We start from the raw sequence: 18,776 nt of genomic DNA on the forward strand, positions 1-18,776 counted from the left end.
TGCTGCCTTTCTCCTTTATAGGTTTTGCAGAGGTCTGTCTTTGGGCTGTGCAAGCTTGAGATAATGATGTCCTCCATTGTTCCTGGGACTCCCTCCTTTTATTTTTACCTTAACACGATAATACTGAAGATGGGGAGAAATGACCACCTTCAACACCTTCAAAACTGATGACCTTGGGGATATTATTTTCTGTCTTTGGACTTAGATTGTCTTACTGATAAAGTGAGACAACTGAACTAGACACTGCCCATGGTCCCCTTCTAGCTTTGATGTTACATGATTTTAAAGACTTCATAATAACTTTGATGCTCTTTGTCCTGGCAAATGAAAGATGTCATATATTCAGGGATAGATTCCTTCATCGGAATTAAGAATTCGGCACCTCGGTTTTGTCAGGGAGGGGTGAAAGTGTTAAGTGCTCACCTCCTCCTTCCCAACCATGGTTTAGTTTTGTTTGGGGCTCCACATTTGTAAATCTATGTCTGTGTCACCTATTCCTGAGTAACAAGAAGAAGCAGGCTTGTTTTGCCCAAGATCAGTATTTAGAGGGCAAACACCATGTGCTTGGAAGTTTGTATATGAGGCCCTGTTGATTGTCTCTGAATTCCACAGAGCGTCTAGAGACTGCCAACAAGCAGCTTGCGGAGAAGGAATATGAGGGATCAGAGGATACCAGAAAAACCATCTCTCAGCTCTTTGCAAAAAGTAAGTCTGAAAGCTCCGGCAGCAGGTATTAATGTGTGGTTGGGAGCCAGATGTGTAAAAAGGTTACACAGTTCTGCATATCCTTCTAGAATAGCCGGGACAGAGCAAATGCCATCTAGGCATTCTTTTTCCTGTTCAAGCATAAAGTTGGGATTCTTGTTCTTTTTTCCTTCGAGGCCAAGAAGGCTGCTTGCCACATTTAGCCACATCAACATGGCTCCTTCTGTATTAGACCAGAGAAGCCCCTTGAAATCCCTGCTTTTGTCACTGCTAGCTGAAAAGGACCTTAGTGAACATGGGGTCTCTGCATGTTGGAGGGATTTATTGTTGAAGGCTCCATGGGCTGGCTGTGGTAGAGACAGGATTAACATGTGCAATCGATGATTAGCGTTTGGAATACCTAATCGGCACCTGTGGCTCCCTTAGTTAAACGCCCCGTATTACATCATATCATTCCATATTGGCTGAGGGCAAAGGGAGCTAGAGGAGGACCACTGCCATGGCCTGAGCTACTGACTCTGGTCACAGAGTTGGAGGATGTGGGGGAGGGCAGAACTGCATCTTCCTCATAATAGTGTTTCCTTTGTCTGGAAATACTCCGAGGACCGTGACAATGAACTAATCCTCTTCTTTATCGGTCCCTAATAGACTCCACCCAGCTAGACAATGCCTCATTCTTTCCAATTGCCACAATAAAACCAGCAATAAAAACTCTGCAGTGGGTTGAGCCCATAGGGGGAAACAGATGAACTACCCTCACTCTGCAGACGCCCGTGATTGGTGCTGCCTACCCCCTGCCCCCCTCCCTGCGGCTCCCAGCTGGAGTGGCGCACGGTGGGGACTTGTCAGGCCCCATCTTCACGGGGCCTCCACATGCCTCTTTCAAGTCATTCCATGCAGCTTCCAGTCAGCTTTTACAAGTTTGTTTGATCTTCACTTACAATATCCCCCTCCCTCCCTGGGTTGCTCTGTTGTGCACTGGCCTTAGAAGTGGGGCTTTTTTTCTTCCTCATTTCCCTGAGCCTCCTGTTCCTTCATCAGTCTGTCTGAGAGGGAAGAATGCAGTTTTTCTGATGTCCTCAGTACCTGGTGTAAATTGTTGCTTTTGGGGTGTCACAGTGACCCTGGAAGTAGGTTCCCTGGTGGAGAAGGTGGTGGCCCCCCAGGACAAAACAAAACAAAAGAGAAAATGTATGGATTCTTGCCCCGGATCTGCTAGTTCATACTCCTTCCTCCCTGTGTGGCAATGGTATTTCAGGGGTCCTGGGAGCTCGGCTACTGGTTTATAAAATGTGGGAACTTAATAGATAAAAAGTGTATTAACAGCAGGGGGAAAGGCTGTCTCATGGTTCTAGAAGGGAAAAATGGACTCCGCTTAGCAAGCAGAAGCGAGGGCATGACTTGTGGCCTCTTAGTTCTTTTTGCCTTTGGACGTCGACAGGGTGCTGCGTGGTTGGAACTGTGGCAAGCGGCAAGAAAGCCCTCTTGAAAAGCCTCCCTGGGGAATGTGTTCCACTTACCCTCGAGAGGCCAAACCCAACGCAACCCTAGGAGAAGGCAGTCTGGTTAGAAGGAGTTCAGAACAGCCTGGCCTTCAGTATGGGCTCCGCTGTGTACTCATTTACTAATTGTGAGACCTCGTACAAGTTATCCAGGCCCTCTGGGTCTCTGTCTTTTCATATACAAAATGGAGAAGAGAATAACACTTTTCCTTGCAGGGGACTCTTTCTGAGGACTAAGTTAGCACAATACTTGGTAGGCAATAAGTATTCGACAGATGCTCATTTCTTTTCCAAGGTACAGCTGAATAGATAAGTAACATCAGAGTGGGAAGGAAGGCGAGGCTGCCCTATTAAAGTTTCTCTTACAAACTTAAGTATCATGGTCTCCAGAGGAAGGGCACTCTACCTCCAAATGAGAATCAGAACTGCTCCTTTGAGTTTCGGGCATGAGGGCTGTCCTAGGTAAAAGGGGAGGGTCCTAGAAAGGCCGAGGGGATGATTACACGTGTCTTGGTCTTCCGTACCTACAGTGCAATCCTGGACTTAGTTCAGTTGGAAAATAATGTTAGTAAAGAGTAGGATTTTGAGTTTTATACATTCTGTGAAATACCATTTTTAGATTGATTTAATATACTGTCACAAGATAATAGGGTAAACTCTGGGGGACTCAGTGGCTCTTTTGTGAATACAAAACCACTTGAAGAAATAAAATTGAAGAGACAAACCTACCTGTTCTTCTGATGTGTGTGTATTCTTTGCATTGTACTTTTCATCACACTCTTTACATCTACTTTCACATTGCTTCTGCACCACAACCATTGTTAAGTGACTTTTCTGAATTTACATAGCAAGTTGGTGGCAGAGCCAGCGAGAGAGTCCAGATCTTGGGTGTGCTGGTTCTTTTGGCTGTGTGTTAGACAATGTTTAATAATGGGTATGATTGTCAGTTTTACCCAGGTAAGGTTTTGAGCCAGCCCCAGAATGGCAGTAATGATGATTCATGTCTTGATAGATAAGGAAAGCCAGAGGGAGAAGGAGAAGCTGGAGGCCGAGCTGGCCACTGCCCGTTCTACCAATGAGGACCAACGGCGACACATCGAAATCCGAGACCAGGCCCTGAGCAACGCCCAGGCCAAGGTGGTCAAGCTGGAAGAAGAGGTATGTGTAGTTTCCTTAGGTATATGAGCCTGAGGTGGGGAAGAGCTGGGAAATCAAGGGATCAAGGGCACTGGGGACTCCCCAGTTTGGTGAACTGGCAGCTACACAATCCCCCAATAGGAAGGTACCATCTGCTACTTCTTTTTTTTTTTTTAAGATTTATTTATTTAGGGGCACCTGGGTGGCTCAGTTGGTTAAGCGACTGCCTTCGGCTCAGGTCATGATCCTGGAGTCCCTGGATCGAGTCCCGCATCGGGCTCCCTGCTCGGCAGGGAGTCTGCTTCTCCCTCTGACCCTCCCCCCTCTCATGTGCTTGCTCTCTCATTCTCTCTCTCTCAAATAAATAAATAAATAAATCTTTAAAAAAAAAAAAAAGATTTATTTATTTATTTGAGAGCGCAAGAGTGAGAACACAAGCGGAGGGAGGGGCAGAGGGAGAGAGAGAATCCCAAGCAGGCTCCCCGTGGGGCACGCAGCCTGACTTGGGGATCCATCTCACTACCCGAGCCAAAATCATGAGTCGGACACTTAAGTGACTGAGCCCCGCCCTCTGCTACTTCTAGTCATAGCTGCGCTGATGTGAGTACACTTTGATTTCTTTTCTCTTCTCTGCAAGTTCCTTCCTTTGGCTCCCGAATAGAAAATCACCAAGGTCAAGGAGCAATTTCCATTTGCTCATTCATATAATAAGCTAACCACCCCCCTCCAAGTTCTTACTGTGGACCTAGCCCTGCCTTAAGCCTGTGACAGATATATACTTTTTAATTCCTGCCGTTATAGGGCTTTAAAGCTTTTTTTTAGAAGGGCTAAAAAAATGATTCCAGATATTTTAAAGTACTCCAAGGATATTAACATCAAAATGGTCCTTGTCTCCCCATACTCAGTGGGAAGTTGGTCCCCTTAGGTAAAAAACTAAACTAAAATAAATGAATCTTGATGGCTATGCCCCTTATCCTAGGATTTATTTTGCAGACTGGTTTTCAAATAGAAGCAGTCTTTTTTTTAAAAAAAAAAAAGATTTTATTTATTTATTTGACAGAGAGACACAGCGAGAGAGGGAACACAAGCAGGGGGAGTGGGAGAGAGAGAAGCAGGCTTCCCGCAGAGCAGGGAGCCCGATGCGGGGCTCCATCCCAGGACCCTGGGATCATGACCTGAGCCGACGGCAGACGCTTAATGACTGAGCCACCCAGGCGCCCCTCAAATAGAAGCAGTCTTGAACAGGATGGGACCCAGGGACAATTTACAGTTTGTGGCAGGCCAGGAGCTGTGCCCTGGCTCTTCCTGGCTAGGTTGTGGAATGGAGGTACGTGGTGGGGTGAAATGGTCACTTTTTTGTGTGTGCGAGTATAGAGTCTTTCTTTGACAAATACAGGGGCCCCCAAACTATTAAGCGTATGATAAATATGTATCTGATTAATCTTGATGTAGATGTTACTCGATTGCAACACTGAACTGTGTTCATGTGAAATAGAGGGAATATTGCTGCTGGCCTGTCATTAATTAATCTTGCATACCAGTTGTCATTGTATTGAAGTACTACTAAGTCTTCAGTGTTTTGTACTTCAGGGAATGGGTGTGTTCCAGCAAAAATTGATGCCAAAGTGTAACTTGGTGAAGAAAATTTCACATCTCACTAACTATTCTAAAATTTGAATTGTTTTAAGAGAAGAAATAGCCTCCATTGTAACATTGGAAGCTTTATAAACTTGAGACCAAAAAAAAAAAAAAAAGTGTTTAGTGACCAAGCCCTCAGCATTGTGGCTTTTGTATGTATGAGCTGTCTTTCCTACCTTCATTCATTGCCTGCTTCTTCTCCCTCAGTAAGAATGGTTCTATTTCCTAGAGATCTCTTGACTTCCAGATATCCTTTGCTTTTTGGGGTGGGGATTAAAATGCTTGTTGGAGGGGCGCCTAGGTGGTTCAGTCAGCTAAGGGTCCGACTCCTGATTTTGGCTCAGGTCATGATCCTCAGGGGTTGTGAGATTGAGCCCTGAGTGGGCTCCACGCTCAGCGGGGAGTCTGCTTGAGATTCTCTCCATTTCCCTCTCCCTCTGGCCCTTCTCCTGCTTGCTCTCTTTCAAATAAATAAATCTTTAAAAAAAATGCTTGTGGGTTCATACATTTCCAGTAGGTAATGTCACCTAACCTATGATGTCCTTGACCTGATTTGCTTAATCATTAAACATCAGGTTGCATAAAATCAAGCTAATGTCCAGCTTCATCAGTTGTCTACATCAGAAATACTGCTAAGTTGCTTTATTGAACATGAGGAATACTTGTATATGTCTGGTATCCAGACCTAAGGAGCATACCCTTTAACCTTTTGCTATACTTCATCTGTGCTTTTCCTTCCCCTTTTTGTGAGGAAATCACAGAGTAAATTACAGGACAAGGATAAGACTGTGTTCTTTTAGAGAAGGGAAAACTGAGAGACTGGCTGAGAAGTAGCTTGCTGGTGGTCACATGGCAAGTCTTGGGTAAAGCCAGGAATAAAACTGGAATCTCATGACTCTTCATTCCCTAGACCTTGCTGCCTGTCTCCCTGTCTGAATCATCCTTTGGTTCCATTCCCAAAGAGAAAATGTGGGCGCTTGTTCAAATTTAGTAACCCCTGCATCTTTTCATTTAAAAAAAAATGCTTCACCCGTTGGGCCCCTCTTTTTCAACAAGACCGTGAGAAGCTTGTCCAGAGTGATTTGAGATTGGAGTGTAGACACAGCCTTACTGCCCCTCCAGGAAGGGTGCCCATCCGGTAGGAGATAAATGGGGACAAAGACTATGCAACTCTCTTGGTTTGCTGTGTCCTAGGGCTCAGTGGTAACTGGTTGTTAATCATGAAAATAATATACAATATACATCTAAGGAGAGGATGTTAATTTGTAGTTCCCACTGGGCAGCCCTCACTGCAACAGTTGCCTGAAATATATTTCTGGCTTCTGAGGCTTTTCTGGGCATTCGTTCCAGAGATTTTTAGTCGTTTTCCAGGGCCCTGCCCCCGAAACACATAGATTTACAATTTAAAAAAGAAGTTCTGAAAATTGGGCTAGGATTCAGTCATGGCATCTAGTGTCCAGGTGTCTTAAATGAGTTCATCAATTATTGTTAATTTTTTAGTCCTCCTCCCACTTGTACTTCTGCTCAGAGTCTAGTTGTTGGGAGATTTGAGTTGCTGTTGCTAAAGGCGGTGGGATATTTGATGGAGAGAGCGGTCTGGGAGCCTTCTACCCAATGGCATCGAAAGACAGAGGTCATGTAATGTCTCCCAGACTCTCAAGCCCATGTAGGGGCTTGAAACCGTGTCTCAGGAAAAATCCACTGATTCTTCTTTTCTTTTCTGTCTTAGCAGCCTATCAGACCTGGGTTTGCTCCTGGGTGGTGTTTGCCTTATCTCCTTTATAATATTCAAAGGAAAACATTCCTTTTCTTTAGTCCCCAATACAAGAACAGATTATTGAAGTTTTCCTCGTCTGCTGCAACTCAACCCCCATTAGGCTCCTTCTATCTGGGGTAAAATTTTTAAGTATGGAACATTACAGAAGGTAGCTCTGGATCTAAGGAGTCTTCAGTGTTCACAAAATTAGTGAACATCTCCAAATCGAGAAGGGTATTCATGAATAGAAAATGTAGTCCACTATCTGTTGGAGATAACTCACATAAAATCATTTTTGAAGACAGAGGGATATGTCAGACATTTGCTATGTCTCGTATAAACAGAGAATTTAGTTATGGCTTACAAATGGTACCATGAATTTTCCTTAGAAGTTCTTCCATGGGAAACCTCTGTACTCTACTTAGCAAATGAGAATTAGGGGAACTTTCCCAAATTAAGTCGTTGGTCTAGGGAGTATTTTCTTAGCCTACTAAGTGCAATGTCAGGTCAATACATATATCGAGTTATTATGTTGTTTACCTGAAACTGATATAATGTTATATGTCAAATATATCTCATTTAAAAAGAAGATGGCCAGGGAAATATTATGATTAGTTTAATAGTCCGAGGACCCTTGCATGTATTTATGTCTTTCTCTGTACAAAGTCCTCATTTAGATGCTCTTCCTGAAATTCATCTCATTTTTCTAATCCCATTAAGTCTCTTGCCCATGATACTCTTCACTGTGCTCTAAGCTCTATACAGAAATGTGCCTCAGGCTTACAGAGAACTTTCTCCCGCAATCATAACTTCTTCCTCTTCCAAGCTCAGCAGAGATTCTCTTGAGGGACCCTGCTCTGTTGACATCTGGGGAGGTATCTTGCTGGAAGGGGCTAGCACTTTTACTAAAGGAGAGACCTGGTTTTGTGGTGATTCACTATAATCTGGGTCTTGCCACCAATCTGCAGCCCTATGCAGCAAGTAGCAGCCAAGGTAAATGGTGCCTTTCCATCCTTGCCCTTATCTTTCGGGACACGTAGGTCGTGTTGAAGTGGAGGCTCATTAAACTCCAAGTCAAAAGAACTCTGTGTCCCACAGCAACCGTGGCATTCTCCCATGCAAAGGACCTCCCCCAACCCCCCCCACCCACTACCACTAATTTGACCTCACTGGAGAGTTTCGACAGATGCCTGGCATATCCACTCGCAAGGCTCAAGGCAGCCCAGGCTTCTGGCTGGCTACTGTCTTATCATGATCCAGAGCTGAGCCACTGCTTGGGTAATTGTTTCAGGCATGGTGGGAAAAAGGCCCTGGCAGGATCAAAGAGGGAAGATGCTGCGGGTGGGCTGCCTACTGAGCAGAGTGCACTGGACGGGAGAGAGCGGAATGTGGGAGGGCTGACAAAAAAAGCCAGTGAGCCTCGTTCTTTGGCTTTAGGCTAGAATGACAGCCACAGAGATTCAGGGAAAAGGGGCCCAAGTGTTAACCTTTTCTGAACTGCAGTGGCTGGCGATGATTTAGACATCACAGTGATAACTCTTGAAGGCAGTGAATTTTCCAGTGTCCTTTTGCCACTCCACTCAGTTCTTCAAAACAAAATTCGTATGCTTTCCTTCCATTTCCACCATTATTCTTTTATGGCTGATAGTTTTTCTTATTTCTAATTCCCTTGCCACTTACTTGATTTGTCATTTTGCTTTTGGAGATGGACAGTTTTCTGCTGTCACACTTACCCACACAGTACCATAACTAGTCTCCTTTCCCAGTATTAGAGGAAGATGTGCTAGGCATAGACATTTATGTCTCATCCAAAATCATCTCCACACAATAGCATATTGTGTGAGTAGGTAAAACTCACCCAATAGTTATGATGGATTATAAATGTGGATGGAAGGTCTGAGGGTACTAATTATGTGCGCATTTAGACTGTTGATAGGAATTCAGATAAAGTACGTTATCTACCCAGGAATCTTCCAAGGTGTTCTGCTGATGGATTATTGACTTATTTGAAGGGCATTTCATCTAAGGATAACATTCCCCATATTTGTGGCAGCATTTTTTTTTAGAGAGAGCCTGAGGGGGGTAGAGAGAGAGAGAGAGAGAATCTTAAGAGAGAATCTTAAGCAGGCTCCACGCTAGGCCCTTAACCTACTGAGCCACCGAGGCGCCCTGGCAACATATTTTTTTTTTTTTTTAAAGATTTTATTTATTTATTTGAGAGAGAGAGAGAATGAGAGACAGAGAGCATGAAAGGGGGGAGGATCAGAGGGAGAAGCAGACTCCCTGCCAAGCAGGGAGCCCGATGCGGGACTCGATCCCGGGACTCCAGGATCATGACCTGAGCTGAAAGCAGTCGCTTAACCAACTGAGCCACCCAGGCGCCCAACATATTTTTTTTTGAAGTAGGTGTTGCTCCACCCAATATGTTAAGAAATTCTGCCCCCACCCCAAAAAGAGATGGAGTGACCTCTCAGAGCTTGATTTTCTGTTTTTCCTGTGATTTTCACTTTTTAAATTCCCAAGTTGGAAGCCTTGTATAACTTCTTTAGCCTCCTTAACAGAATGAACTCTGTTGTCTTGGTAGCAAGTTTCTAGAGGTGGTTTCTACTCTTCAGTTCTTTTAATATCCACCAGTGGACCACAGCCTCTTGGCAATGGACAGAGGCAGCTTGCTAATACCAGGGTAGTGTTACCAAATTGCTTCAGAGGGAAATCTTACTTGGAGCCAGGGGCTCCTGAGTAAGACTAACTCAGATCACACAGAAATCACTGAAGGGTCATGGAGCAACATATGAACTAGTTGTATGAAGGAGAGGACCAAAGAAAGTACACTGGAACTGTGACATCTGTGACATAGTGAGTGGAGTTGTGGCAATGGAAAGGAAGATGAAAATCAAACACAGTGAAGGATGTCCTCTAAGGCACTGGACTTAGCTCTGTATAACTAGTTTTAGTGTCTCATAGCCAATGAAGTGTGTGCCTATGATGGTGTTCGTCCAGCCAGTAATAATAGCCTACCCCCCCCACCTATCCATCTGTATATTTTTTATTGATTAAGACTTTACTTTTTCAGAGCAGTTTGAGGTTTCCAGGAAAAGAGAAGGTAAGGTATAGAGATTTTCCATCTACCCCCTGCTCCCACACCTGCAGAGCCTCTACGGTTATCAACACCCCCCCACCAGAGAAGTCGTATTTGTTACAACTGATGAGCTTATGTTCACGCATCAGTGATCTGAAGTCCATAGTTTATATTAGGGTTCACTCTTGGTGTTTTACCCTCTGTGGGTTTGGACAAATGTATAATGACATGTATCTACCATTATGGTATCATATAGAGTATTTCCACTCCCTAAAAATTCTGTGTTCTGCTTATTCATCCCTACCCCCTATGTAATTTTTTTAACTTTTTGAAAACATTTCCAAATCTATTATTATATCTCCCACCATGAACCTTTTTTTTTTTTTAAAGATTTTATTTATTTTTCAACAGAGAGAGAGAGAGACAGCGAGAGAGGGAACACAAGCAGGGGGAGTGGGAGAGGGAGAAGCAGGCTTCCCGCTGAGCAGGAAGCCCGATGTGGGACTCGATCCCAGGACCCTGGGATCATGACCTGAGCCGAAGGCAGACGCTTAACGACTGAGCCACCCAGGCGCCCCTCCCACCATGAACCTTGCAAGTTTTGTCTTCTTTTAACAGATTAGGAAATTAAAGTGCAGACAGATTATACAGTTAGTGATAAATCTAGGACAAAACCCAGATCTCTTAATTCCAAAATATCCTACCCTATGCTTTGTCCACCAGTGCATACATGGAAAAGGTCAATGATTAAATGACTTCCTTGCAAATGGCTGAGGTAAATGGGTAGCTTTAGGGGCCCTAGAAGTAATTTTGTATATAGCCATCTTTTAAAAAATAAATTTGAAAGACATCCACAGTTGTTGGAGGGAGGGGAAGGGATGCCATCACGTGGTATTCATTTGCAGGGATCAGATTTTCCTGAGTCAGAAGGGGGTTAAGAGATCTGCCAAATGCTTGGGAATGGGTTCAAATTATTGCAGAAGAGCAATGGAAAAATATGATTGATTGAGCTCAAGAATATTTGCCTTATTCTTCATTGGATTGCCTTTCTGCTGTTCTTCCCACTTTATGATTCCCCTTTAAAAATTTATCTCTGGGGGCGCCTGGGTGGCTCAGTCGTTAAGCGTCTGCCTTCGGCTCAGGTCATGATCTCAGGGTCCTGGGATAGAGGCCCACATCAGGCTCCCTGCTCAGCGGGAAGCCTGTTTCTCTCTCTCCCACTTACCCTGCTTGTGTTCCCTCTCTCCTATCTCTCTCTCTGTGTCAAATAAATAAATTTAATAAATAAATAAATAAATAAAAATTTATCTCTGATTCACAATGACTTGAAACCCTTGACTTGCCAGACAAAGTAAATACATTGATGAATGTATGTGTTTATTGTTCATATATTTGTAGTGTTATAGCTAAGATATGCTATGCTCATTTTTATTCTTCTATTTGACAGCTAATTAATATTAACTGGTTACCAAGAGGGTAGTGAACAATGAACTAGAACTAGAATCTCAGAGAGATGCAAAGGAGTAGAACGTCCCTGCTCTTATGGGGCTTATGGGATACTGCTCTCCAATGGGGCAGGGACTTTGTCTTGCTTCCCATTATATCACTACTGCTCTCCGATGTAGAATAGGGTCTGACATATGATAAGCATTCAGTAAATATCTGTTGAATGAATGAATGAATCCACACATGAATAAAATCTTTTACAATGACTGCTAGTAGAGTACACATTATGAGAGGCTTTTGAGAAAAGCAGCAATCAGGGTCAGATAAGATTAGTAAAGGAAAAACTCCTGGAGAGATTAGTGATATGGTGAGGAGGGGTGAAAAAATGATCAGACGAAAGAAAAAGAAAGAAAGAAGGAAAGAAAGAAAGAAAGGAAGGAAAGAAAGAAAGAAAGAAAGAAAGAAAGGAAGGAAGGAAGGAAGGAAGGAAAGAAAGAAAGAAAAAGAAAGAAAGAAAGAAAGAAAAAGAAAGAAAGAAAGAAAGAGGAAGAAGTGATCAGATTACTACAAAGATTGAGTATTTGCAGGGTAGGCCTGGTTGAATTTTAAGGCAGTAGGAGGCAGCAACATTTTGATAAAAACATTTTTAAGAGCCATATCTAGACTGGACAGGGGACAGTGTGAGAGCAGACTGGAGATGAAATGAAAAGCATCAAGTAGCTTGAGATATGGATGAGAGAGAAGAGCTCTGACCTAACGAAGTGAGAGAGGAGGTATACAGGTGCCTTGGATATAGTAGGTACCTAATCAGTACTACTGGAATGGATATGCTAGCAGCAGATTGCTTTGTTCTTAAATAAAGCAGTGCCATAATGTACTACTTGAAGAAGTCTGTTACAGCCACCATATATAGGATGGACTGATTGTGCGTGTGTGTCTGTGCGTACATGTGCTTATGTGTAGATGGGAGAGGGCAACTGAAAGTAAGGAGATCTGCTAGGTTATTATTATAATAACTTAGTTGTGAAATTAGGACTTAAAACTGTGTAGGCCAAAGGGGCACCTGGGTGGCACAGTCAGTTGAGCATCTGACTCTTGGTTGCGGCTTGGGTTGTGGTCCCAGGGCCGTAGGATAAAGCCCGGCATCAGGCTCCATGGTCAGCGTGGAGTCTGCATGAGATTCTCTCTCCCTCTCCTTCTGCCCCTCCCACTCGTGCTCTCTCTCTCTAAAGTAAATAAATAAATCTTTAAAGAAAAAAACTATGTGGGCCATGAAAATATAAGGAAACAAAAGAATATGAGATATGTTAAAATTAACACATAGTAATAGTGAGAGATTGGGTATGGTGGACAGAGGAAGGAGGGAAGAACAATAATTTCAAGATTTTGAGACTGAAAAATAGAGTAAGTGATGATAATGACTGAACTATCAAAAGGATAGCCTTTTGGAGAATGATGAAAGCAGTCCGGGACACATTAAGTGTCAGAGTGAGAAGTCTTGCACTCAGCTAGGGGTCTGTGACTAAAGAGAGCATGATAACATTAAAATGTGAATATAAGCAGCTGTTGAAAGTGTGGCATGAATGAGATCTCCAGTAGTCCTGAAGTGTAGATCAAGGATTCTCGATCTCAATATTATTGGCATTTGGGGCCAGATAGTTCTTCACTGGTAGTAATAGAGGAGGCTGTCTTGTGCACTGTGGGATGTTTAGCAGTCTACCTGGTTTCTACCTACAAGAAGCTGGTAGCAACCTACCCCTAGCTGTAAACGTTGCCACACATTACTGCATGATCCCTGGGGGAGAAATAGCCCCCGGTTAAGAACCATTGGTACAGATGCAAAAGAATAAACTATCGTAGATTAGACCTTTGTGGTATAGCAAGAGGTAGGGATGGGGTTGGAAGGGAAGGTGGGTCTAAAGTATCAAGACAGAAAGTAAGAGTGATTTAAGGAACCACGTTAGGAGAACATAGAATTAAAAAAAAAAGCAAGGGAAGGGAAGCTTTGACAAGTTTTTGAAAATTGGCCTTTGGTAAGAAAACTTGAATGGATAGAATGATTTCCCCTATTCACTGAATATCCGGAGGGAATTTGGTTTAAATGATGGATTTACTTGGCTTCTTGTGGAGGTGCATGGGTACTCGTCTCTAGACCTGAGCCACCACCTTGGCTTTAGAAACTTTTCAAGTGAACTTTCACTTCCATGAATACTGAAGACATAGAAAAACAAATCATCTAGGATCCTATGGAGAGTACACACGTTATATGTTCTGTCTTCTACATGTACATACACACAAACTGAGGCACAACTTCTATTTTGTTTTTACCTCCAAGAATGTGCCCATACAGAATTCTAGGATTTCATTTTGCCTCCTTTCTTAGTTATTGGTCAGTGTTGGAGGTGAAAAGGGGAAGAGCAGATCCATAAAATACCTGTGAATTGAAAGACTATCAGAGACCAACTGAGACTGTCTATCTAGCCTATGTAGCTTTTTTTTTTTTTAACTTCTTAAAACCTACTGGTCAGTGGTCCTCTCCTAAGAGAGAGAATGCCACACCCAAAGGCAATGAGGCGTGAAATGCCATGGGGTCCTCAGGAACCTTAAATTATTTAACCATGCTGAAGAGTTAAGTATGAAAGATGATGGAGTGAGGTAATATAGTATAAATGTAGTAATCTTTTTTGGAAATTAAATTTTATGCAGAACCCTAATATATAAAACACATAAAAAAGAGAAGCCATCTGATATAACGTACGCACCATAGTGGCCTCTGAAGCACTTCACAGAACAGTTTGAAAATCACTCCAGGGTCTGGCATTTTATCTACAAAGGACCAGATAGTAAATAGTTTCAGCTTTGTAGACCATAGGCCTGCTCAGCTCTGCCACTCTAGCCGGAAGGCATCTATAACCAGTATAGACGTGGATGGGGATGAATGGATTTGGCCTGCTGCTGACCAGTTTGCTTGGCTGACTCCTAAAACCCTCCTCATTTTTTTTTTTTTTGACAGACAGAGAGAGGGGGAACACAAGCAGGGGGAGTGGGAGAGGGAGAAGCAGGCCTCCTGCTGAGCAGAGAGCCCGATGCGGGGCTCAATCCCAGGACCCTGGGATCATGACCTGAGCCGAAGGCAGACGCTTAACGACTGAGCCACCCAGGCGCCCCAACCGTCCTCATTTTTAACAAATGGGGACTCTGAGGCCGAAAACAGGGAAGCAAATTACCATCAGTAGCAGAGCTAGGGCTAGAATCCAAGTCTCCTGGTTACTACTTTGTTCCTTTACCTTTCATTTGTTGTCAAGTAGAAATATCTGATGGTGTGTGTGCGTGCGTGTGGTGGGGAATGAGCTCTGCCTACGGCTCTTTCAACAGTACCGTTGACCATAAGTAAAGTATTTATTTCTCATAAAGTGGAGGTGCCCCCAAAATCAGGTCATTTGGAGCAAAGATGGTGTCCTTGCAGCAACTTAGTGCTTGCTTTTAATTGTACCGCCAATGAATGGCCTTGTCCTATAAAGATATCTGAAGCTCTGTCATATGAAGTGTTTGAGGCTTAGTTTTTTTGTGGGGGGGGGGCAAAGGGAGAGAGAGAGAATCTTAATCAGGCTCAGCGCCCAGTGTGGAGCCCAACATGGGGCTCGATCTCACGACCATGAGATCATGACCCCAGCTAAAATCAACAGTCAGACGCTTAACCGACTGAGCCACCCAACTGCCCCAAGGCTTAGTTTTATACATCTTCCTAGGGGAAAATGGCTGTATTTTTAATGTCTTTACGTTTTTTTTATCTTTAAGTATAGTTGACATATAATATTAGTTGGAGGTGTACAACACAGTGATTCAACAATTATGTCCATGATAAAATGCTCACCATGATAAGTGTATTACAATATTATTGGCTACATTCTTTATGCCGTGCTTTTCATCCCCATGACTTACTTATTTTATAACTGGAAGTTTGTACCTCTTAATCCCCTTCACCCGTTTTGCCCATTCCCCCACTCCTCTCCCCTTTGGCAACCGCCAGTTTGTTCTCTGTATTTATCAATCTGTTTCTCTCTTTGTTGTTATTTGTCTGTTTGGTTTGTCTTAATTAGACACTAATGTGATAATGAGAGATTGAAATAATGAAAACCATATCAAGGCTATCTGGCATGAATGTTCCAAGTTGAAAGGATTAGAGCATGTGTGATTTGGCATTAACTTTTTCTTTAAAAAAAAGAACAGTACTTTTTGTCCTGGGTGGTCTACTAAGCACTTCATGTGTTATCTCATTTGATTCTTATAGAGATATATCACATCATCATCATCTCCATGTTGTTGATGAATGAATAAATGGAAGCTCAGAGAGATTGTGTCTTACCTAAGGTTGCATAACTAGTGAGTGGGAGAACCAGGATTTGAACTCAGTCTGAGGCCAAAGCTCATAACCATAACCGCTTTACTATGTGGCCTCTCTCTTTACCTAAGAAGGAACCACTGACATTTCTGATGACATTGGAAGGTGAAGCTGGGGACCCAGAATGTCCTCATTACCGATCTAACATTTGAGGAGCTTAGCACAGGAGATAAGTATACAGAGGTGAGTCAGAAAAGAAAAGGGGATTTATCATGAGGAAGGTAAAAGTGAAGCATATAATGATAGTAGAGGAATTAATAAACCATATAGACCTTTGGTCCTTTCTAAATATAGATGAGATCTAGGGGCATCTGGGTGGCTCAGTCAGTTGAGCATCCGACTCTTGATTTTTGCTCAGGTCATGATCTCAGGGTCATTAGATTGAGCCCTGTGTCGGGCTCCTCGCTGGGCATGGATCCTGCTTAACATTCTCTTTCTCCCTCTGCCCCTTCTCCTCCCTCTCTGAAAGAAAGAAAGAGAGAGAGAGAGAAAGAAAGAAAGAAGGAAGGAAGGAAGGAAGGAAGGAAGGAAGGAAGGAAGGAAGGTAGGTAGGAAGAAAGATGAGCTCTAGAAAACATAAGAGTACATAACTTAGAATATAGCTGACCTGTTGATTTCATCTATAGGGTCTCGCATTGGTAGCATCCTAGAGCTGTCCTTTTCTGTCATAAGTTATCTAGGGATTAAGCATTTACTAGGTGACCCTGGTATTTATGGGTGGGCTATCCTCGTTCTTCTTGTAAAAGACATAGGAGGAGAATTATGCCAGCAGCAGTGGTCCTGGTACCTTATGTATAATCATCCCAGTGACAAAGCATAATTGGACTTCTCTCGGCCTGTTTTGTGGATGTTGTCTGACCTGCATGCCTGTCTTCAGCCAACTCAGAAAGGTCCCTGGGCCTTTGTTGCTTTTCCCTTCCAGAGGGTTGGCTCAGTGACTCCTGCTGCTGGAGATGCTTTTGCTAAGATGTTAAGGTTTCCTTTCTCAAGAAAGGGAGGACATGGAGATATCCACCTAGCCCTGGACTGCTGCTTTTTCAGTTCTCTGTGCTTACACCAGAGTACTTTACCATCAAGGCAAGAACTGCATGCTCACTTTAATTGCCTTTAAGTATAACTGCTGTAAGCCTGAGTAATTATAGTTAACATCCTCTGCATTAACATTGCACTGCTCCCTTAGGATTTTCAGAGTGATTCACAAATAAATGCATTCACCTTTAAATAGCTCATGAGGATTATAGAACCTAAAAGGTGAAGATAGAGAATATTCCCTGCTCTCCAGTTATTCAAAGCTTAGCAAATAGGAAGGCAGAAACATCCATGGCCTAACAGTCTTCATTGCCCTAGTCAGTGTTGTTACAAATAGTCACCCATCCCAGGAAAGAAAAGTGTAAGCTTACTGAGAGAAAGAGAATGGTGATTATGGTCTGTTTTATTTCCTAGGGAAAGGTCGAGTAGATAAAAACATGTAGACTTCCAGCTCACCTCAACCGGTTTACAAGGCTAAATTGAACTAGGTCTTGGAATGAAAGAAAGTATAGGCAAAAAAATTTTTAAGTTTTCTTTTCTCAGTCACCTAGGCAAAGCATACCACAGGTCTAGTGGGAAAATATAAGATAGGTTTTCTGCAACCTAGATAAAGTTTAGCAATTCTGATTTGGGGAGAAGACAGATATAAGACAAGGACAGTTCAGCACAGGCTTTTGCTGTCTGACTGGACCTTCTAGACAGCAGTGATTTGGACTCATTACCATTAAGAAGTTACCTGGTTTCTGCAATGGGGGAGTCACGGGTTGGTCCTGCTGGCTTGGTCCCAGCTAAATGGGGGTGAGCAAGGCGGGAACATTGGGTAACGTCTAACGTTGCAACTCTCTGCCTAGGTAGCTCAAGGGCTTGGGAATTTGTTGAAAAGTTAGAGTTGAGCTGAATTCTTCAATTTCCTTTTGACAAGGTTATCAATAATATTTTGATTTGGATCTTAATAGTGAAAGTATCCCTAACCTCAGCTTCCATGAAAATGATAGTGACAGATGTGACCGGCTTGGAGGAATTTCTGCTTGAGAAAGAGTCCATGGGTTGATTTTATTAGCAAGAGGCACCCCACAAATATGATGGAAAGCAGAACCTCTTTGTTGACTAACAAGCTGGGAAGGCTGCATTTAACCCTGTCTTCTTAAGTGTTGGGGCGGTGTACGCCTTCTGTAAAGAGCCCCGAGATCCTCCTCATTCCTCCATTCCACTGGAGCGAGGATTTAGCTTATGAATTACAAGGATACAAAGAACTCAGTTTCTTAGTCCCAACCTGCTTCCCCCTTTGCTTTTAGTTATGGCTCATAGGCTTGGAAAGAGGAAGAATCGTGTTTGACTCATTTTGTCTTAGATTCGACTCATTAGTTCGAGTCTTTAGATATCTTTAAAGGTCCCAGAATAAAGTTGAGAAATTATGGCCCACTGTTACCCACTCAGGCTCATGACTGAGGCAGAAATTGCAAATAACCTGTGTTTTTTTAATAAATATCTAGTGGGGCAGTGCTAGTCAATGAGGAGATTAAAAACTCTAAAACCATTGTATGGTAGCTTCACTTTTGAGAAGCAGAAACTGTCCAAGAGAGCAGCAATGCCCATATTGGGTAATTACAAGGACCGCGGGCTTCAAAAAGACAATTCTGGCTTCCTTGTACCTTCAGCACCCATTCTCTGTCGCTTGGAGAGGAGACACCTATGTGGCGGGGTGGGGGGGTAGGTTTCCTTCCATACCAAATTAAGGTTTTCTCCCTGGAGAGCCCCCATTTTATTTTTTTTAGAATTTCTCTACTCTAATGACCAAAATAAGATATCGCTGCCCCCAGAGTATTCCAGTTTAGAGTGAAGAAGAGCAGAGGTGAGGACCTTCCCATCAGGATTATTGTTTTAATAATTTTAAAAGCTTGCCATCTAAGACAGACTCCACTGATGGAAATAGGTCTGGGGAAGACAGAGAGGTGGGGAAAGAAGCAAAAATAAAAGGGAGCTCCTAATTCCTCTTCCTCGTCACATTCTCTGTATGCTAAATACAAGGCAGCATACCACTCATCACGAAGGACCTTCTTGCCATTCATTCTTTTTTTTTTT

The 18,776-nt window shown here is 43.1% G+C and overlaps 1 protein-coding gene across 3 annotated transcripts in view; it reads left to right on the plus strand.

Moving 5' to 3' along the window:
• The window catches only part of AMOT (angiomotin), a 65,075-nt gene that overhangs the window by 29,727 nt on the left and 16,572 nt on the right, over positions 1 to 18,776 (plus strand). For all 3 annotated transcript variants that reach the window (XM_078065440.1, XM_078065441.1, XM_078065442.1), the window contains 2 exons: positions 613 to 705; positions 3,220 to 3,365. In XM_078065440.1, the coding sequence (XP_077921566.1) occupies positions 613 to 705; positions 3,220 to 3,365 (239 nt within the window). The remainder of the gene's footprint in view (positions 1 to 612; positions 706 to 3,219; positions 3,366 to 18,776) is intronic.

Source organism: Halichoerus grypus, chromosome X (assembly GCF_964656455.1).
Source record: "Halichoerus grypus chromosome X, mHalGry1.hap1.1, whole genome shotgun sequence".
In the NCBI taxonomy this organism is placed as follows: domain Eukaryota; kingdom Metazoa; phylum Chordata; class Mammalia; order Carnivora; family Phocidae; genus Halichoerus; species Halichoerus grypus.